Source organism: Peromyscus eremicus, chromosome 4 (genome assembly GCF_949786415.1).
Source record: "Peromyscus eremicus chromosome 4, PerEre_H2_v1, whole genome shotgun sequence".
In the NCBI taxonomy this organism is placed as follows: domain Eukaryota; kingdom Metazoa; phylum Chordata; class Mammalia; order Rodentia; family Cricetidae; genus Peromyscus; species Peromyscus eremicus.
The window spans coordinates 49,522,358-49,536,121 of NC_081419.1; the positions used below are offsets into that span (position 1 = coordinate 49,522,358).

At 47.1% G+C, this 13,764-nt stretch overlaps 1 protein-coding gene across 2 annotated transcripts in view; it reads right to left on the minus strand.

The window, feature by feature from the left end:
* Nucleotides 1-3,423: 3,423 nt before the first annotated feature.
* Nucleotides 3,424-13,764, minus strand: part of Slc25a12 (solute carrier family 25 member 12) — a 91,650-nt gene continuing 81,309 nt past the window's right edge. For both annotated transcript variants that reach the window (XM_059260681.1, XM_059260682.1), the window contains 5 exons: nt 10,599-10,739; nt 8,633-8,771; nt 5,431-5,589; nt 5,215-5,305; nt 3,424-4,048 (listed from right to left, as the gene is read on the minus strand). In XM_059260681.1, the coding sequence (XP_059116664.1) occupies nt 3,838-4,048; nt 5,215-5,305; nt 5,431-5,589; nt 8,633-8,771; nt 10,599-10,739 (741 nt within the window). In that variant the 3' untranslated portion in view covers nt 3,424-3,837. The remainder of the gene's footprint in view (nt 4,049-5,214; nt 5,306-5,430; nt 5,590-8,632; nt 8,772-10,598; nt 10,740-13,764) is intronic.

Genomic DNA, 13,764 nt, shown 5'->3' on the forward strand with positions numbered 1-13,764 from the left:
GAGGAGCCAGGTTTGATTCCCAGCACTCATGTTGGGGTTGGGCAGTTCACAACCACCTGTAACTCCAGCTCCAGGGGCTCTGACACTTTCTGACCTCTGGGGGCACCGGCATATATGTGCTCTCTCCTCTCTCTCTCTCTCTCTCTCTCTCTCTCTCTCTCTCTCTCTCTCTCTCTCTCACACACACACACACACACACACACACACACTCACACACACACACTCATACACACACACAGAGCAAAGGTTATTCAGGGGAGAGAATAAATCTTTAAAGGAAAAGGAAAGAAAAATAAAATAACAGCTTGCCAATTCATGAGGCTGGGCAAAGGTTTTAACATATACTTTTAGCAAAGATGAACTCTAAGTGAGCACTATATCAGGAAAAGGCTAACTAAAACCACTGTATAACCAGGCATGGCGGTGCACACCTTTAACCCTAGCACTCTGGAGGCAGGGGCAGGCTGATCTCTGAAAGTTCAAGGCCAGCCTGGTCTATGTAGTGGGACTTTGTCTCTAATTAATTAATTATTAAAAAAAAAACCTACCATGATATTTACCTGCCATTTTTAGTAAGATGATGACAACAATAATAATATAAATAAATCAAAACACCTGAGGAAAATGTAACTTGGTACAAGAATCTTTGGGAACAGTTTGGTAGGACTTAATAAGGAGTAACAAAACCTGTAGTGGGTAAAAGCTCTTGCTGCACAAGCCTGACGACCTGAGTTCAAATCCCCAGATCCCACATGGAAGAGGGAGAGAACTGATTCTCAATAGTTGTCCTCCACACATGCTATGGCACCTGCACATGGGTATTCACACACACACACACACACACACATATATATATGTATGTATGTATGTCAGGCTTAGTGTCCAGACCTACAATCTTAGCGCTGTGGAGGCTGATGCAGGAGCATCCCAAGTGGACGCCAGCCTGAACTACAATAGAGGGAACAGGACTATAGTATTTAGGGATGTAAATGTGAGCAGTGAAACCACAGAGAAATGGGGAAATGGTTGGCAGGGATGGGGTGGAGGGAGAAAGAGTGGAGAGGGTGGATGGGTAACTTCTGGGGTGTTAGATGTGTTCTATTTCTTGTCCTGGTCACCCCATGAGTGCCATCTGAACATAGGCATGTACATGTTTCTGTGTGTATGTACACACATATGCTTCATATGCCTGCTGTATATTTCACAAGAAGAAAATATACAGATGACCAGTGAAAAAACGAGAAGACAGCAGATGGGGCCACCCACACCTACAATCCCAGCACGCGGGAGGGGAGACAAAAGGTTGCCACAGATTCGAAGCTAGCCCGATCTACACAGGGAGTTCCCAGACGCTGAGTTAACAAGAGTGAGTCTCAAAAAAACCAAAGCCAACAAACTAAAAAGACATTTATTCAAGCCCATTAGTAATTAGAAAAATAAACCACGGTTTATGACCCACCTACGAAACTGGTGATCTCCTGTGCACCCTGAGAGAAGGGAAAGTAAGACCTTTGTGAAAAGCAGTGTGGCAAGAGGTATAAAAAATATGAAAGTCAGCCGGGCGGTGGTGGCGCACGCCTCTAATCCCAGCACTCAGGTGGCAGAGGCAGGCGGATCTCTGTGAGTTCAAGGCCAGCCTGGTCTACAGAGTGAGATCCAGGACAGGCACCAAAACTACAGAGAAACCCTGTCTCAAAAAACCAAAGAGAGAGAGAGAGAGAGAGAGAGAGAGAGAGAGAGAGAGAGAGAGAATGAAAGTCATCTGTTTCGTGAATTAGTACTCTCCTGATGAAATACTAATACAGCAGCTCACGACATGCACACAAAGATGTTCTCCTCACACTCCAGTGTTGTTCATAAAAATGAAATGATTAAAGGCTCCATAATCCACACAGTGAACTACTATGCAGCTACTAGAAACAGGATACATTTTTATAAACCGATGTGGAAAGATCTCAGAGACATAGGAAGAAAAGCAAGCCACAGAATCACCCAGACATTGCATAACTCCGGTTTTAAATATGTACATATGCAGATGTATGGAAAAAGGATCACAAATTCGGGCTCTAACCTGTCAGCAAAGAGTGACAGGAAGTGGCGGTTGAAGAGAAGGCAGTGAGGGCACTCTGTCACCTTCCTACACACACATTCATGTAATTTCATAATTTCATATCCAGGACTACTTGTATAGTTCTAACAAGCACAGCGAGAGCTATTATGCCCTATGTTCAGGTCTAAAGAGACGAATCTAACACATTTAGAAATAGCCTGCTTTCAGTCAAGTGTGGTGGCGCATGCCTTTAGTCCTAGCACTCGGTAGGCAGAGGCAGGAGGATCTCTGTGAGTTCGAGGCCAGCCTGGTCTACAGAGCAAGTTCCAGGGCAGCCAGGACTACACATAGAAATCCTGTCTCAAAAAAAAAAAAAAAAAAAAAAAAAAAAGAAAGAAAAGAAAAAAAGGAAGAAAGAGAGAAAAAAGGCTTTTAAGTATCTTTCAAATATTTTTTGTCTCTGGGGCTCCAAGAGAGCTCAGAGCTGTAGATACAGGGCTGTCAGCACCAGCTGATGAGTGCTGTGTAGGGCATGGGATGACTTGGTCCATCTCCAGGTTCATCCTTAATCGTACATACATCTGTATACATCCTCACATCCTGGTCAATGGCCACAGCCGTGTTTTCCCAGAGCACTTTGCTAAAGTAAGTCCTGATGTCACCACCGGTCAAGTAACAGCCACAGCAAAGTGTGGCTGAGCTTGGAAGTAACTGTTAATGAGTAAGTGGGCCCCAGGCGAGAGACCTTCTGAGGGGGTCGTCTCCATCTGAACTCCCTGTGAGGACCTGGACCCACAAGATCACCACCTAGGAGCTCTCCTCCTTCCCTTCCCTCACTCCAAAGTCCACATTTCCTCAGGTAGGGGGGCACAGACTCAATCCCGAGTCACGGAGAGTCAGCAAACCGGACAAAAGCACCATGACTGAGGAAGGAAACCAACTCGGCGCAGACATTTTGGTGTGCATTTATTTTTGATTCGTATCATACCACATGGAGGGAAACTTCCAAACTTTACTCTTTCAACATCTTGGCCTTTACCCTGCTGCACAGGAGGAAAGCAGAACTAAGGGAGCCGAGCTGGAGCCCATCCTGTTTCCACATGTTCGAGGACACCGGCAGCCACTTCCGGTTGTCAGAAAGCTTGCACTCTGCTACAAACAACTGGAAACACACGAGCACACGCAAGTCACCAGCTGGTCCTCGGGCATCCACGGGCATGCACCTTTTCAAAGCATCTCTTACTCAATGCTGTGAGCATCATCTCGCTCTGCCTTCTAAGAACAAATACCTTCCTGTTCCAGGATGGGAAACAAACTGAAATCGGATACATTCAACACTGAAGCCTGACTTCCGTAAGTCACCAAGAGGAGGATGGATTTAACTTTAGTACATTTATTCTTACATGATTCTTAATAAAACACTTTCAAAACATTCTGTACAGTTCAAGCCACTCAGAACTGCGTTACATTTCTATAAATGGGATTTGTTGGGATGAGGTGCCAAGGTGTCTCTGTACAAAGATGTACAATATGTACAGTCACTGTAGGTACAAGCTTGCGAAGCAGAGTCTAGAACACGGGATTCATGCCAAGGCTCAGAAAACATTTCAACAGATAAGACTAAAGCTTGGAACTGCACTGTGGTTCTCCCTGGGCATATGATCACTTTATGAACAATACACGTATAGGTCGCACAGAAAGTGGTTGACCCCAGCGCAGAAGGTACCATGCAGCTGACTGGACACGGTACCGGCCACTCTCCTGGGCCTCAGTCTGCAGTTGCCACGTCACTGAGCTGCCGCCGCCGCCGCCGCCGCCGCCTTGGGCTGAGCCACGGCTACACTAGGAGACTTGAACTTGGGGAGGTAAAGGCCAAACTTGTTTTCAATGCCAGCGAAAGTGGCTGTGGCGAGTCTGTAGCCACCAATGTGATCGGGGTTGGCAGGAGGGAGGTCTGCGATGCGTGACTTCGGTGTTGGGTCTGAGCCCGAAGGTTTGCTGTGGACAGGAAAAAGGAGAGAGAGTTCAGGGCTGGTGAAGGCAGCTGACACTGGGCACGGTCGGCAGCACCCACACACCACCAAGAAGGCTCTCTCAGCTCTCCATGTCACCTCTTCTGCATCTGTCGTGATTTCCAGCCTTCCCACAACATTGCTTTCACATATCTCATATGGAAGACAAACGGCCCCACCCTCAATGCAGGAGCAAGCAGACTCCTGGACTCAGGAGAAAATACACTCAGTTATTAATAGTCTCTGGGAAACTGGCTATGTGTGGACTTCTCTCTATTTTCAAACTGTATGCAGGAAACGTGTGAAATCTATCATAAAGGTATAGAAATTGATTTATAATTTAAAAGCTTCTTAACTAGTGGGCTCTTGAAGCTTCTCACTAGAAAAGAAACAGGTTTAGTTCTGGCTTCTATAGTCTCTGAGGGTACAGAAAGGCCAATATCAGCATCTGTACAATGGGATGATACATTGCTGTTCTTGCATCTCTTCTATGTATAGGTCCCCCCAGGACTTGGTTCGACGGCTCATGCCCCAGTGAGGCTTCCGGCACGAGAGGTGCTCACAGGCTTAAGAGATAAAGACTCCGAGCGGTACTTGGCCCTCTGTCCAACCGCTAATAACTGCTTGCTTCCTTACTTTGGACACCGCTTCCCCGCAGACTCAACAAGCAATTGCTCTTCTCCCAGGGTAAGCTCTGAGTGCCGAGCTCGGAGCAGCTCAGTTTGGGGCTGACACCGATGACAGACCCACTTCCCTTTGAAGTCCTGTGTGTGAACATCTAGGTAGGAAGTGATGGGGAATGATGAACTACCATCTCAGGAGTGTGACCACTGCACGTTGGATTGTTTCTGGGCCATATTAAACAATCCACTAGTAATGATATAATCTCACTTAAAAAAAAAAAAGACACTTATTCACATAGCATTTTAATTTGATGCCTCCCTAAAATGGTCCCAAACAGTTGCTGAATACTATCTGCTGAGTCACTCTGACAAGGTCTGACTCTAACATGGAACTTTTAGAACCCATTGCATTCTATGCCCTGGTTTTAAAGGACTCTGTTGCCTCCATTTTCTTGGCATTCCCAAAGAGGCTCCGTAAACAGAACAAGCACAGGTTCGGGTCTTTATCAGGGGAAGTAGATGCACTCACAGGCCTCCAAAGTCAATGTAAAACCACCGCTGCAGAAGTTCATAGGTGACCAGAGTGACTCCAAACTGAGGGGAGGACCGGAACACACGAGCTAGAAAAGACAGACGGGGAGAGGAGGCTTAGCACCGCATGGCTGTGGCAAGGCTACTGTGGAGGGACGGACGGGGCGGGACACGAAAGACGGACAGCCACTCTGGAGGACCCCCCAGCATCTACCTGCGGTCCCTTTCCAGAATGCTGATGGCCCTTCTTCCCGGAGAATCTTCCGGAAACAGTCAATGACCCCGCTATATGTTGTCTGGCCAGCTCGCGCGGCCACCTGCAGTCTCGTCTTGATCACATCAGCAGGGGTCACCAGAGAAGCAGCAGGCACACCTGTGAGGAGAAAGCCACATTTCATTCATCCTAAGGGCGTCATACACGGTGGTGACACTTTGTTTGTGCCCTAACAAATAAAGCTTGCCTGGAGATCGGAGAGGCAGCACAGGCAGCCGCTGGAATTTACCTCTAGGAATCCTCAGACTGAAAGGGCCGAGCTCCTGTCTCCTCCTGCCTTATAGTCCTCTCTCCGCCCAGCCAGATCACTGCCTGTCTCCACCTCCCTAGTGCTGGGATTAAAGGCGTGTGCCTCCCAAGTACTGAGATTAAAGGGGTGTGCCACGACTACCTGGCTTCTGCGGTTAACTAGTGGCTAGCTCCACACTCTGATTTCCAGGCAAGCTTTATTTGTTAGGGCACAAACAAATTATCACCACAATACATCCAACAAGACGAACCACAACTGTAACCCCACGGGGAACGGAAAGCTCCGTAAACAGACACCCAGACACAAGAGGAAAAGGAGCGTTGACGAGCCTGCTAGTCAGCAGAGTCAGGGAGAAAATGTTTTGTTTTTCTTTCTGAATATAGGAAATCTCTCTTGATTTCACCATCCCAAAGAACAATGAAAGAGAGAGAAATGTAATGATAGTGATAGGACAATTCCCATGTTCCCTTTCCAGTTTCAACTGCTTTTACATTTTTCCCTCTTTAAATAAGACAAAAGTATTTTCATGTACAATGTATGAGATGACACTGATGTAAGGAGCCACAGAATGTATGTGGCACCAAACCGTACTGGTCTTGGCTGACTCTTGCCAACCACACTCTATAGGGGTGAGTGTCAAAAGCACCAAGCACTGGCCAGTTTGAGGTGCCAAGAGAGAGGTGACTAATCCTCCCTTCAGATCTGCTCACGTGACAGAAGTCATTACAACTTGAGTGAAAGCAGGTCAGGCATCTGGTTAAAGAGCAGCAGGGGACTGAGCATCTAAAGGCCACTCTTCCTCCCCTGTGCCTCAGCTCCCTGGGATCACCTGAGATGCAGCAGCAGCAGCAGCAGGACATAGAAGATGCATTTCTCAAGCACAGCTTTTGTTCATAAAACAGAACAAACCTTGAAGGAGCAGCATGACCTTCCCCAGGGGGAAGGAATTCAATTTGGCCTAAATATCACGGTCTCATCACTAGGCAAATGGAGCCAGTGGCCCTGAGGGCCTCTGTTTAGAGAATGATGCCAGTACTCCCCTCGGTCCGCCCAGCACCCTGTTCAGACAGAAGCAGGTAAATTGCCTGCCTTCTGAGGTGGCCCTCCAGACGCTCTCAGGACCTGCTAGCGAAGCTTGACTGGTAATAATTAGAAAAACTCTCCTCTTTCTGGAAAGCCGGCAGATGTCTATAAGCAAGAAGCTGGTTCTGTTGCCCACTGGCAAATCCCTGGCTGTGAGCGAGTAGACGGACTTCCCTGGCTGGTTTTGCTGCTGATTAGGAAACGCAAGGAAAAGTTGGAAGGGGAAACGCTTCCCCCTTGGTAACAGTCCGGTGAGCCCAGGAAAGGAGCTGGGCACTTATGCCAGCCTGACCAGCAGTTCTCATTCCACTAGCCAAGATCACACACGCCAGAGGCCAAAGCATGTGCTAGACCCCACATGAGGGCTCAAAGGCCTGGTGTCTTGTTTTTCGTTTATTTTTTAAAGCAAGTTGTCCCTTGTCATCGGAAGCAAGAACATTGTACCCATGTCAACACTCTCAGAACCCAGGACTCCTAATCTAAAACAAACAGAAGAGGAGGCTAACCTAGCAATTAAGAGGCAAGCAGGGAAGCTGAGGAGGTGGCTCCGTGGTTAAGAGCACACTGGCTGCTCTTCTAGAGGACCTGGGTTTGATTCCCAGCACCCACATGGCAGCTCACAACTGTTGGCAACTCCAGTTCCTGGGGATCTGACGCCCTCTCCTGGCCTCCTCCAGCAACAGGCATGCATGTGCGATACACACATTAATAAATTAATCCTGTTTTGCTTTTGGGTTTTTTGAGACAGGGTCTCACTATGCAGCTCTGGCTATCCTGGAACTAGTCACTATGTAAACCAGGCTGGAGCTCTGCCTGTCTCTGCTTCCCACATGTCAATAAATTAAAAAAAAAAAACAAAAAAAAAAAACCCAAGCAGGGACCAGGAGCCTAGTCCTTCCCTTGTCATTTCAGTGTGTGGCTGCATCTAAGGATGCCTGGTTGGTCCCTTCTATTCCAAGTCAGTTCCCTGGTAACTCAAGAGTAAGGACACACACACACACACACACACACACACACACACACACACACACGTTCAAACCCTCCCCTCTGCTGTAAGTCAGGAGCGTCTTGATCCCTTCCTGACTGCCGGGCTCCTCTTTCTGATGGACTCTGTTCTGGGCCTAATCTGGTGTCTTAGACCAGATGAAGCTCTTCACGGGACCCGTCATCTGCTGCCTCGCCCTGAGCCTCTACTGTGATGCCGGCCACTCGGGGGAAGGCAGAGCCCTCAGAAGCACTCAGCCTACCGCAGGGAAGAAAACCAGTTCAAGCAGCCATTAGCCAAACCGAACACTATGGTCAGGAAAAAGATGAAAACGGACTTGAGGGCGGAGGGCAGTCTGCTGCGGGGCGCTGCTTTGGTCTGATGAGAGCTGGGGTAGCAGGAAGAGAGAGCTGAGCCCAAACAGGAACACTCCACCCTCCAGGACAAGTACAAGGGCAGGCAGGGCCTGCACATCAGCACTAGGTCAATGGAGCAACTGATCCGGCAAAGAACTTCTCCACCTCAGTTGGCTGCACCCAAGGTTTCGGGAGCCCAGGAGGCTAAGAACCGTGTTAATGATGAAAGCCCAATTTAGATGGGCAGATCTAATTTGGCTCCAAGTTGCTAAGCTGCATTAAGTTGTTTATCCACATTATGCAAATGTAATTAACTCTCATCAGAATCACAGCACATCCCACAAAGGAGAAAAGGCAGCTATATCCAGCTAAGTCAGATCCCAACAATAACTTCCAGAAATAAAGAGCGAAGTCAGAGACTCTGTACTTCTTAAGAGAATTCTTTGAGTTAAAAAGGTCTGTAGTTACCTGCTATGGCTCCAGCCGCCAGGAGATTGATGCCTCCCACGCGTCCGTTCTCATCAGCCAAAAGGAGTTTGCAGTGAGCGTACACAGGAAAATAGATTGCAGAGAAGGGAATGTCTCGGAGGAAACAGGCTTTGGCACCCTGTCACACGTGAGGAAACAGTGCAAAACAGTGTGTAAACAGGGTTTGAATGTCCGAATGGGAAGCAGACGAGTGACAGGCTGAGATGTCCTTCAAACAGCATTAGGAGTGACATGAGGGGAATTAGGTGGGGGATAGAGGAACAGAGCAAGTATGCATGGCAGAAAGCATACTCTCCTTTCACAGGGAGACTGGGTATGCAGGCTAACCCCAGCAGCACTCGGGCAATGAAGAACTTCCTAGCATTTCTGGAAGTGCTAGACTTGGGGTTTGAAAATTTAGTTTGTTTCCTGTTCTGGTATTCACACCAAAGTGCAGTCGGTACAATATTAACTCCAAGGGGAACTCTGCGGCAGGTCTCTGCAACTTGGCAATGTGTAACTGGAACTTTCTGTGCACTAAGCGAGGCAACATCTTAGGATTCATAAGGAGTTTCAAACTCCCAAGGCTGCTTGACCTGTCAGCTTTGCTGGGGGTGGGGGTGGGGAGCCTGAGTGGGGATGAGGTGTAAGGGCAAAGAGGAGAGGTATTAGACTGAGATCCCAAAATGAATGGCTTGATTCCCAAGCGTCTCCCCTACCCCCCCCCCCAAAAAAAAAAACCAACAAATTACCAATCTCAATCAGTTCCAAGCCCTGGGAGTGCCAGGCGGAATGCCAGAGGCATGGAGAAGGGACTCATTCTAAGAAAAGTAGAGGGAAAAACCCCTAAAGCCTCACCTGTTCACTCACTCCCACATTACACTCAAGACAGCCTGTCCCGGCCATGGAGAGGGCAGTGAATACCTTCCTCAGAATTACCAGTGACCCATGCCAGCCCAGGCCTGAAGCTTTACCTCACTAGCCAAACGCTACCTACACCCAAGCCCTGGGTTCCCCGATGGCTGTCTTTATAACAACAAAAACATCCAAGGACTCTTACAGGATAATACAGACAGAACCAATATTTATACATTCTGCTCCCCAAGGGAATCTCAGCGGACGGCAGAGGGTGGGCGAGAGGAGCAGAGTGGAGGCATTCTGTAAAGACACACATGCCTGGCAGCCGGGCTCCCGAGCACCCTGTGGCGGCATGCCTCTAATCTAGACATTCCTAATTTCTAATTTGCAGTTACAGAGGTAAATTTACACATTTCAGCAGTTATGGATCCATAAATAAATTCAATGCTGTGGAAACACAGTCCCCTGTAGAGGTGAAATTTCCGTATTCCCCCTTCTACCAGGGAAAGGAGAGGAAAGAAATACTCTCCTAGTTCGAGGAAAACACTGGCTTCTGCTCCATTACATCTGATCTGTAATGACGGTGGTAAGTGGACCCGCAGGGGAGGAATCTGTTGACTGGCGTTTTGTGAAAGTACAGTAACTGTTGTTGTTTTTTAATGGAATTCATTATTGACAAATCCTCCCACTTAACTTCTTAAAGACTCAAATCCTGTCCAATTCTACTATCGGGTTGTTTTGTTTTGTTTTTAACCATGGCCAGAGGACTAAGAAGACAAGAGAAGCCCTCTTGGTCTGATAACAGAAGAAAGTATTCGGCCTCAGAGTAGGCACAGTCCTAAACCCACCCAAAGGGTACCACAGAAACTTCTCAAAGGCCCCGTGGGATGAAGGCCAAGAGCCTGAAGCCAGCTGTTCTATGGAAGAGATGTCCTGCACGCATAGGAGCTAAAAAATGACAACGGGCACCCTCGTGTGTATGTCCCACTGCCTTTACCCGGGGGTACTGGTTTCACTTGCATTTTCTATCCCATAGGTCACTCTGCTGGGTAGGAGTGCTTTTCATGTTGGGGATGGGGGTGTCACCTGGCTTCTGAAATCAACCCACCTTGTACAGCCCAAAAAGCCCGAGGTCCTGAAGCACGTTCAGAGCGCTGACTCTGGGCCCTGTGGTGATTTCTCCCGCCACCTGCAGGCGGATCTTCACTATCTCCAGCGGGTTGGTGAAGATGACCTGGGATCCTCCAGCCTGCAAGCAAGGGAGACAGACAAGCTCTTCCCACATCGGAGCTGGACTGGGGTGTCCAGGAAGGAAAAGCCACAGAAGATTCCTTCACTTTACACTAGGGAAGGAGAGGCCCTCATGGTGCTCAGTGTGAGAAGTTCTCATGGAGATGTCCCAAAGATGCCTCATGTCAATCTCTCTTTAGGCTTGTGTTTAGCTGAGGCAAGATCTCACTAAGTCTGTAGCCCAGCCTGGCCTGGAACTCACTATGTTGCCCGGTCTCAGCTAGAACTCACAGCAATCCTTCTGCCTCAGCCTGTAGAGTGCTGGGATTATGGATGTGAGCCACCATGGCTGGTGGTTAATTTAGGTTAATTTCTATTTGAAATGTCAAGACCGATTCTCAGAACTGACCTTCAAGGATAACCTCAAGCATATTCAAAACAGCAAAATCAATAAAACCAATTTGGAAAACAAAATGGAATGAAGATATAGGGGGTGGTGGACTCGGAGTGAACAGGAATGCTCCACAGAGCACTGTCTCCAGCCTGCCAACTTGCAGAAAAATGAATACAACGTTAGCCCCACACAGGTGCCTTTAGAGTCAGACTTATCTGCTCTGGGTCAATTTTTACACTGTATGAGCATGCACAGAGCTCTGAACTTGGCCTAGCAACACCCACACAAAAGGAAGGAATTTGGGAAGGCAAACTTTAGTATCATTTCAAGACAAAACAAGGAAAAAAAAAATCTTCAAGACAGAGCTGGGAAACAGAACTCTGAGACACCCAGAGTGCAACATCCTCAGATCAAAGGCGCATTCCACACTCTGGTAGTGAGTGACAGATTTGATTTTTAAATAATCAGAGTGTGTTTGCATCTGATATCTGCTAAGCAGTGGAGGGGTGAAAAAAAGAATGTTTAAAATAATTGCTACAGCTCCTTTTTGGGTTTCTGTAATATAAAGATGAGCATGTGTGCATGATCACATATCTATAAAAATAAATAAAATATATATTATCTCCCTTCATAAAGCAAAGGAATCTCATTTGTGTGGGTTTGTCTTAAATTGAGGCTGTTTATATTCTATAATCAAAACTATATTCATACAATATTCATAATTGTAATGGTATTCATTTAATCATAATCATCACACAGTTGTAACTCAGCCGCAGCGCACGTCCCTGTAAAATAAGTGTGCTCCTCGACAGGCACTTTTACAGGTGCCCAAACATCCTATCAGTCCTCCACCCATACTCCTCCACATCTGCCTAAACCTGTCACCCTCTCTGACCCCTTCCAAAGCATAGCAAGGAGGCTCCTAACCACTCTGGGGCCACACGTCAATGCCTCTGGTGTAAATCCTGGCTGACCTTCAACACTCATGACTTTGAACACTACACCGGCCCCAGATTCCTTTTCTCCTCTGGGCAGCTGACTGTCCTGAATGCCCCAGGGAACTAATCCCCTTTTGTCTTGACACAGCACAGATCACTAGCAGGCATGTAGGTCCCCCAACGAGGATGTACTGGTCCGATTTGACATGTGATTTGCCTGTGTTTCTTTCTCTTATAATCTGCTGCGCTGCAGGCAGAGAGGAGCTGTTCAATGTTTCAATCTAAGCAAACAATGCTTTCAAAAGGATTGCTGGGTGACAAATTACGTTAAAATGATAATCCAAGTAATTACTCCTGTAGCTAGAATTAAAGCCCAAATCAATTGAAAAGTTTACTATTTCCCTGAAATTGCTTTTTTAAATAATGGTTGGAAAGACTGTATTTGGGGAAACATGCCTTCTATTCTAAATTAAGGCAGATTAAGATAAAAAGAAAAGAACTATACACTTTTATTATAATCCCCCAGATATACCACCACCAGTGAACTGGCCTCTAGGTGCTAAGTGTTAAATAAGAACGTTATGTTTAAGTAAACCCCAAGTCCTTTCATGGGTTTTGGTTGGTTTGTTTGTTTGGCTGGTTGGTGTTTTGAGATAGGGTTTCACTGTGTAGCCCTGGCTGTCCTAGAACTCTCTATGTAGACCAGGTTGGCCTCGAAATCAGGGATCTCCCTGCCTCTGCCTCCTGAAAGCTGGGATCAAAGGCGTGCGCCTCCACCTCCAGCTTGTCTTTTCACACTTTACCCACTGGTGAATTACACATCCTGCCTGCCTGCCCTCAGCTCCCTTCTCTTGAGATTTCTCTTCTCTCATCTGATCCTCTTAGAAATGAGGACCAGTTGACTAAACTGTGCTCTCCTTCAACACGTCTCCAAATCTCTCAGGGTACAAACAACAAGTCTTCTTCAGTACAACTGAGGAAAGGAGCCGGCAACACACGTTCCACATACAGTCACGTTAACTGCTGTCTGCATTGAAGGTGTGCATGTTAGCACCCATAGGACACCCTGGAGCTGACCACACATGCTCCACATACAGTCACGTTAACTGCTGTCTGTTGTGGAAAATTAGTTAAAAATGTGTTATATTCTCTTGTACTGTGCAATGTTTGCTTAATGATGCAAAGACGTGTTGCATTCTTTTATGTTGCATTTGTTTAACTCTGTGAAGCTGTGTTACTTTGTCTGTCTAAAATGCCTGATGGTCTAATAAAGAGCTGGATGGCCAATAGGTAGGGAGGAGAAAGGACAGGTGGGGCTGGCAGGCTGAGAGAATAAATAGGAGGAGAAATCTGGGAAGAAAGGATGAGAAAGCAAGGAGAGGAGGTGAGGAGGTCTCCAGGGACCAGCCACCCAGCTACACAGCAAGCCACAGAGTAAGAAGTAAAGAAAGATATATAGCAAGATAAAAGCCCAGAGGTAAAACATAAATGGGATAATTAGTTAAGAAAAGCTGGCAAGAAACAAGCCAAGCGAAGGCTGGGCATTCATAAAAAAAGAATAAGCCTCCATGTGATTTATTTGGGAGCTGGGTGGTGGGCCCCCAAAGACCAAAAGAGCAAACAAACAAACAAACAAAACAACCAACTACAGTTGTCTGCACTGAAGGTGAGCACCCCTACGACACCCTGGAACACAGAAGCGAACTGCCAAT